Source organism: Echinops telfairi, unplaced genomic scaffold (genome assembly GCF_000313985.2).
Source record: "Echinops telfairi isolate 266 unplaced genomic scaffold, ASM31398v2 ScPeMD7_7457;HRSCAF=8495, whole genome shotgun sequence".
In the NCBI taxonomy this organism is placed as follows: domain Eukaryota; kingdom Metazoa; phylum Chordata; class Mammalia; order Afrosoricida; family Tenrecidae; genus Echinops; species Echinops telfairi.
In genome coordinates, this window is record NW_022111357.1 from 43,878,804 (window position 1) to 43,885,795 (window position 6,992).

Here is a 6,992-nt window from a genome sequence, read left to right on the forward strand (position 1 = left end):
CAGGGGAGGTAAAGACCCTGATGATCCAGCTGCTTCAGGGGGTGAGGCACCTGCACGACAACTGGATCCTGCACCGAGACCTGAAGACGTCCAACCTGCTGCTGAGCCACGCCGGTGTCCTCAAGGTGACCCGAGCCCCCTCCACTGCCTCCTCGCGTGCCCCGCCCTACTGCTTCTCAGCCCTGCCACAGCCCTTCCCCTCTGCTTTCCAGGTGGGTGACTTTGGACTGGCCCGTGAGTATGGGTCCCCACTAAAGGCCTACACCCCAGTTGTGGTGACTCTGTGGTACCGTGCCCCGGAGCTGCTGCTGGGTGCCAAGGTGAGTGTCCACAGGGTCCTGGGGGTGGCCAGCCAGAGACCACGGATCCTCTGAGCTGGCTGACTGCCAGGTGTCTGACCCCACAGGAGTACTCCACAGCTATTGACATGTGGTCTGTGGGCTGCATCTTTGGGGAGCTGCTGACCCAGAAGCCCCTGTTCCCTGGAAAGTCCGAGATCGACCAGATCAACAAAGTGTTCAAGGTGTGGGGGCTGCGGGCAGGGTGGAGCTGGACTGGGGTCAGCTGCAGCTGGGCCAGGCTGTCCTGAGGTGTTCCCACTTCCTAGGACCTGGGAACTCCTAGTGAGAAAATCTGGCCTGGCTATAGCGACCTGCCGGCTGTTAAGAAGATGACATTCACCGAATACCCCTACAACAACCTGCGCAAGCGCTTCGGGGCGCTGCTCTCCGACCAGGGCTTCGACCTCATGAACAAGTAAGTGCCTAAGTCCCACCCTCAGTGCCGTGCTACATTGCCTAAAGTGTTAGGCCGGCCCTGTGCCCAGCACAGCCCACCGGTAGTCCCTGGCCCCCCACCTGATGGCCAGGTGCCTGTCCCCAGGTTCCTGACCTACTTCCCTGGGCGGCGGATCAACGCTGAAGATGGCCTCAAGCACGAGTATTTCCGAGAGACCCCACTTCCCATTGATCCCTCGATGTTCCCTACGTGGCCTGCCAAGAGCGAGCAGCAGCGGGTGAAGCGAGGCACCAGCCCTCGGCCGCCTGAAGGGGGCTTGGGCTACAGCCAGCTGGTGAGCAGGGCTGGGGGCCAGCAAGGGGCATCATGGGCAGGAGTGCTGTGTGGGCAGGGGTGGGATCCTCACCGTGCGCTGACTCGCTCCCCAGGGTGACGACGACCTCAAAGAGACTGGTTTCCACCTGACCACCACAAACCAGGGGGCCTCCGCTGCAGGTCCTGGCTTCAGCCTCAAGTTTTGACCTCAGCGGATGCAGTGCCCCCGCAAAGGGCCTGGCTGAGCAGGGGATGGAGGTTCCCACTGGTGAGGAGAGCGGCTTAGCGGTGTCCAGACTGTGGCGGCAGCTCCAAGGCCAGGGCCTGCTGGCCCAAGAAGCCAGGTGCAGAGCTCCGTTTCTGTTCCTACTTTGTTTTCCATGGTTTATTTTTATTTTGTTTTTGGCTTGTACATTTGTAGAATTAAATCATATTTTCCTTGTTGTAGAGGGAAAGGTGGTGGTGGTTTTTCAAGTGGATCCAGTTTCTTTGAGGGTGCCCGGCATGTTCAGCACACACACACACACACACACACACACACACACACACACACACACACACACGCGCGCCCTAAGCTGTGTGAGCACAGGCCTCAGCCAGTCAACTGGTGCTGTGGGAAGGTTTTTCTCGATTCATCTACAGGAGCCTGCAGACTGGCATCTGGAGCAAGTGCCTTCTTGCTTCCTCTTGGGGTCACCCAATTCGGTGGTCCAGGTGTGCCTGGCCCCTGCCCAGACCCCTAACACCGTGCAGGGGCTTATCTACTCGGTCGATGGAAATTTAAACGTAAACTATTCGAGGAATCAGCTCTCAAGTGTCTTAAACTCAATGTCCTGGCAGCTTGCCCAGAGCTGAGTGGTGGAGGTAGGCCCTAGGCAGTTCATGGTGGTGTCTGACCACATTGCTGGCACAGCCCCACCTCCACCCTCTCCAGTACCATTACCAGAGGACACTGGCAGGTGGAGGCCCGGGCCTGGGGTGGAGAGTGACTGGTCTGATCAATAGGGCACCAGCTTCTGCCACTGGAATGGCCTGGGGGCGCCTCCCCTGTCTGTTCAAGTTAGTCAGCAGCCAGCCAGGCAAAGGGCTCTGGTCAGCCCAGATCCAGCCCACTCTTGCTGGTGCCTGTCTGCCCGCCCACTGTCCAAGCCCCTGCCCAGGGCCTCCACTGGTGCTTCTGACCCCAGCTGTGCTGCCTCAGTTTACCCCACCATGTGGAGTAAGCCAGCTGGGGAAGCCCTTTCCCTGCCACACCCTGAGCTCAGGAATTGTGAGGGAAGGGGGGCTGTTACAGCCTGTAGGGCACCTCGCCAGGCCCAGAGCGTCCACCCACAAAGAACGGGCAGAGACGAGCTCGTAGAGAAAGCGCTTTATCAGTCCGCCCCTTCCTGTGGGCCACAGTGGGCACACTAGCTCCGCACACGGACTCGCCAGGAGTAGGTGGTGAGCACCTGCCGGTGCCTGCGCACCACACACGTGTAGGTGCCCTCGTTGATGGCGTTGGCGATGATGCTCAAGTGTGCCTCCCCGAGTGCCAGGTAGCCGGGGTAGGAGAACTCCAGGGGCTCCTGGTCCTTGTACCAGCTACAAGGGGGTGAGGACCACCAGCTAGCTAGGCTGCCCACCTGCAACCCCACCCTCCAGGAGGTGCCCTTTGACTCCCAGGGCAACCCACTCCGCAGCCCCAGCACGTACTACACTTTCCCCTTCTTATGCAGGATCTTCCGGCCACAGCTGAAGGTCATGTTCCTGCCTTCAGGCACCAACCTTGTCTTGGTCCTTGGGGGAGGTGGGGTGGTGGCCACCGTGGGGAAGGGGAACTCTATGGTGCGTCAGGGAGGAGTGCCACATCAGTGTCCCTACCACCCCCTCCCCCCCAGGGCACATTAGCAGGTGCCTCCCCGCCCCACTGCCCTGACATCACCGTAACAAAAGTCGCAGCTGCTGGGACACAGCCGCTTCATGAGCCTCTGGCGGGCATCGCAGAAACCTCTCCGTGCCCAGGAAGCACACACGAAGAGTCTATCCAGGCAGCCTGAGGAGGGCGACCTGGCTTATGGCCTGCCCCAGCCCCTCCTGGGCCCACTCCCAACCCCTCCCGCCACCTCGAATCCACCCCCATTCACCATAGAGCCGGTGCAGCCCCCACATCTCGTCCTGCGACAGTGCCTTCCAGCCGCGCAGCGTGGCGTTAAGGTGCATGAGGGCCCGGCCGTGCTGCGAGTGCATCAGGCCCAGCGCGTGACCAATTTCGTGGGCTGCCACGTGCACCAGGTCCGTGAGCCACACGCCTGCAGGCCCCGGAATCAGCATTGGGAAGACCCCCAGGCTGGCCGGCCAGCTCCTCCAACCCGCTGGCTGACTGTGCGGAGGAGGAGGCCTCTCCTCCGGAGATAACAGCTGTGACTCTGGCCCCAGGAATGCGGCTCAGCGCCCTCAGCGGTCACGGGCTGGGGGTGGTTCTGGGCGCCGGAACCTCAGGCCTGTGCCACTTTCCCAACCCCTCCGCCCTCGCCCAGCAGCCTCCGGGTATAGCCAGTTTGACCCTAAATCGCCACCACCCGTTGTAGCCCCACCCCTGAGGAGTGCCTGACGGCTTGGAGCGGGGGCGGCACCGGTCACCTTTCTTCCAGCTGTAGCGTGTGTGGCCTAGCACCCAGTACTCGCTGTCGTCGAAGTGGATGCCACCATGCGGGGGGAAGAAGGCGTGCGCCAGCTCGCCCGTGGGGCCGTCGAAGCAGTGGTGCAGGGCCGAAGACAGGCAGTCCGTGTGATTGATGGGGTAGAAGCCTGCGGGTAGCACGGAGCTGAGCGGGCTGCGGGCGGGGCGGGGCCAGGGCAGGGCAGGCGCCCACCTATGCGGAGGTCGCTGGGCTGCTCGGGGGCCACCTCTCGGAAGCTGAAGGGGGACACGTCGCTCCACATGCGGAAGGCGGCAGCCAGGCCCCGACGGGTATCCCTGGGACTCAGCAGGTTCCGTGGGAAGGAGAGGATCCTAGCAGGGGAGGGAGGGGTGATGGGAAGGAAGGGCCCTGAGGAGGTCAAGGTCAGGAACAGCGGGAAGGAGGGGCTCGTGGTGGGAGGACCTCGAGGTCAGGGGTAGTGTGTCAAGGTGGGACTGACCCCAGACCCAGAGTTCACACCTGTAAGTCAGGTTGAAGTGGTCCCAGCGCAGCCTGGCCGGGGTCAAAGTGTAGCGGCGTCTGCGGGGCACCTGATGGGGTGGCGGGCTGGAGACTGGGGTGGCAGGGACACCCGCAGGATCTGGCGCAGCCACGTCTCCCTTCAAGAGATGAGCGTGGCGTGGGGGCGGGGTCAGGCAGGAGGGTCCCTCATCCCAATGCTTGGGGAGCGACTGGAGGAGGGTGGGGGGCTGCAGGCATGGACTGTCGCATAATCTTCGTTTGCCCGCCCCCCACCCCGCCCCAGCGGGCGTTCCTTGAACACGAGTGATAAAATGGTTACCTAAACTGGGCAAGAATCGAATGGGCGGGGCTGGAGCCAGATGTGTTGCTTCTCTCCCCTCCCCCCAGTCCAGCGGCTGGACCTACGGACGCACCTCCTCACGGACGCCTGTCGGACACCTTCACCCCGCCCCGGCTCCAGGACACACCCGCCCGGACCTCGTTTCGGGACCCGCCCGGCCGGCTGCTCTCACCTGCGCTGCGGGGATCCCCGGCAGGGCCAGCAGCGCCAGCAAGGGGAGCAGGCACAGGGCGCCCAGGACAGCTCCGAACCAGCGGCCCAGCCCCGGCACCCCCAACGCCTCCGAAGGGGCGCAGGCCCCGCGGCCCATGGCTACGCGGACTAGCTGTCGGGCGGGCGGGGGGCCGCGCTGCGCCGGGGGCGGGACGGCTCCGGTTACAGGCCCCGCGGGGCGGGAGGGGGCGGAGGGGGGGTGTTAAGGCGCGGCCGCCCAGAAGGGAACCAGCTGGCCGCCCGTGGGCAGGACGCCGCGCCACTGCAGCCTGGGCGGCGGAGACCCGGCTCCTGTCGTCGGAGGCAGCGGTCTGGGAAGCGGCTGTCAGGAGGGGCCGTCTGGAGGGCTTGGGGGGCACCCCAGGGCCCGGAGGTTCGGACGGCCAGGGGCTCAGGCTTGAGGAAGGGTCCTCTTACCGGCTGAGGGCTGAATGGCCCAGTGGCTTTCTCTCTAAAGGGAACCACCCCATCCCAGGCACCGGATGAGACTCTGGCTCAGTGGGGCCAGCCCAGGACGCGGTCCCCGCGAGAGCAGAGAGGAGGGGAGGCGACCGCTGAGTGTGGGGTGGCTGACAGGGCGGAGAGAGGCTGGGGCGGGAGGGGGACGTGGGGACGTGGCGTTAGGAAGGATCCCAGAAAGGAGCGCAGGAAAGGGGACAACCAGAGGGGCAGGGCAGGGGTGGGAGGACCCCCAGGTGGGCAGTGGGGGAAGGGGGGAACAGGTGGGCAGTCCCTGAATGCAGGCCTTTGCACAGAAGGGGCCCGGATGGCGAGGAGAGAGAAGGGGGAGCTGAGTTGAGTGCGGGGCATCTACAACTGTCCAGGTTGAGGGGAATGAGGAGCTGTACTGACCCCCCCTTCCCCCCAACGAGATCAGACGCCTCTGGGCGGGGAGAGAGCCCTGGAGGGCAGGAAAGACTGCCGGAGAGGGCCAGAAGGGGATGCGTCCAGTCCCCTCCCCTCTTCCAGCCATCCTGGCCCTAGCAAGGGTGACAGCTTAAGTCTGGCCAGCAGGGTCAGAGCCAACAGCTGGCGGGCAGCCTCTGGGAGGCGGACGGCGGGTGGTTCTTGGAAAGCGCTGCGGGCTTCAGCTCAGGCCAGGGCCCCGCTCCGTAAATATTCACCCCAATAAGCTCTCTGCCCCACCCTGCGTGTGGCCCACGTTCCCCTCATCCCATACTCCTGCATCCTGAGACCCGGTACACCATCACCCAACACTCCCTGCTCAGCCCCAGCGCCAGGACCCTGAGTGCCCTCTCTCCAGAGGGACTGCAAGGATGCAGGCATCTGAGGGGCTAGGGGCACAGCCGGGGGTCTGGAAGCCTGTAGCTGGCCAACGGGACACAAAGGTCCCGGTCTACTTACTGGGGAACAGCGGCCTGGGGGCAGAATGAGCTGAGCCACCCAGCGTGCTGCTGGAGGACAGCAGTCCCCCTCTTCTGTCCCGTGTGAATGTCCCCACCCCGTGCCTGGCTACATTCTCTTCCTGGCCTGGTGGGGGAGGAGGAGCTGGCCCAGTAGGTCATGACTGACAGCTGGCGGCAGCGGGAGGGGGGGCGGGTGGAGCCCCTGGGAATACGGAGAGCGGCTGAGAAACCGCGTCGGGACGGCCTGGGTGGCGCAGGTGGGTAGGGACTGGGGGCAGTCAGGGGCGCGCCCGCAGGCAGGCAGGCAGGCAGGCACACACAGAGTACGTGGATCCTTTTATAAAACATGGTGGCAGAGGGGTGAGGGGGCCGGCAAGCCGGCTCACACGAAGATCTGGATGCGGTCGCGAACGGGCTGGCGGCAGATGGGGCAGGCGCTGAGCGCGGCGCCGCAGGGCGCGCAGGCGCCGTGGCCACACTGGAACACGAGGCGGATGTGGCTGTCGATGCAGATGGGGCAGGTGATGCGCTCCTCCATCTGCCGGTAGCGGCTCTGCAGTTCCTCCACCAGCTGCCGTGGCGGCCCGGGAGCAGGCTGGGCGCTGGCCACCTCCGTGCCATCTGCAGGGGGTGGGAGCGACGGGTGTGAGCCACCACAGGGCAGAGGACCAGCCCTTTCAGTTTGGGGGTACTAAGGGTCAGGTGATAGGGGACGGAGTGCAAGCCCAGCACCACCCACCTGGACGCAGCTTCTTGCTGATGGCCACCTGGCACCTGATGCACTTCTTCATCCGGCGGGCACACTCTGCGGGAGCGGAGCGGGTGGCGCGTTGGGCGGAGCCTCTCTCCCCTCCCCATGACCTGGTGCCCCCC

General features: G+C 64.6%; 3 protein-coding genes across 5 annotated transcripts in view; 1 reads left to right on the top strand and 2 right to left on the bottom strand.

The window, feature by feature from the left end:
• Nucleotides 1-1,500, top strand: part of LOC101663520 (cyclin-dependent kinase 11B) — a 20,957-nt gene extending 19,457 nt beyond the window's left edge. Inside the window, exons 11-16 of the mRNA XM_045299231.1 lie at nucleotides 9-125; nucleotides 213-320; nucleotides 407-523; nucleotides 608-756; nucleotides 883-1,072; nucleotides 1,167-1,500. Coding sequence (XP_045155166.1) covers nucleotides 9-125; nucleotides 213-320; nucleotides 407-523; nucleotides 608-756; nucleotides 883-1,072; nucleotides 1,167-1,259 — 774 coding nt within the window. The 3' untranslated portion in view covers nucleotides 1,260-1,500. The remainder of the gene's footprint in view (nucleotides 1-8; nucleotides 126-212; nucleotides 321-406; nucleotides 524-607; nucleotides 757-882; nucleotides 1,073-1,166) is intronic.
• Nucleotides 1,501-2,407: 907 nt separating this feature from the next.
• MMP23B (matrix metallopeptidase 23B) lies at nucleotides 2,408-4,849 on the bottom strand. Its single transcript, XM_004705218.2, has 8 exons — nucleotides 4,712-4,849; nucleotides 4,197-4,336; nucleotides 3,909-4,048; nucleotides 3,676-3,843; nucleotides 3,180-3,344; nucleotides 2,978-3,088; nucleotides 2,749-2,875; nucleotides 2,408-2,637 (listed from the first exon to the last, which is right to left on the bottom strand). Exons 1-8 carry the CDS (start codon nucleotides 4,847-4,849, stop codon nucleotides 2,463-2,465), a joined length of 1,164 nt encoding a protein of 387 aa, XP_004705275.1. The 3' UTR covers nucleotides 2,408-2,462.
• Nucleotides 4,850-6,452: 1,603 nt separating this feature from the next.
• Nucleotides 6,453-6,992, bottom strand: part of MIB2 (MIB E3 ubiquitin protein ligase 2) — a 12,796-nt gene continuing 12,256 nt past the window's right edge. For all 3 annotated transcript variants that reach the window (XM_013005353.2, XM_045298956.1, XM_004705219.2), the window contains 2 exons: nucleotides 6,859-6,924; nucleotides 6,453-6,740 (listed from right to left, as the gene is read on the bottom strand). In XM_013005353.2, coding sequence (XP_012860807.2) covers nucleotides 6,502-6,740; nucleotides 6,859-6,924 — 305 coding nt within the window. In that variant the 3' untranslated portion in view covers nucleotides 6,453-6,501. The remainder of the gene's footprint in view (nucleotides 6,741-6,858; nucleotides 6,925-6,992) is intronic.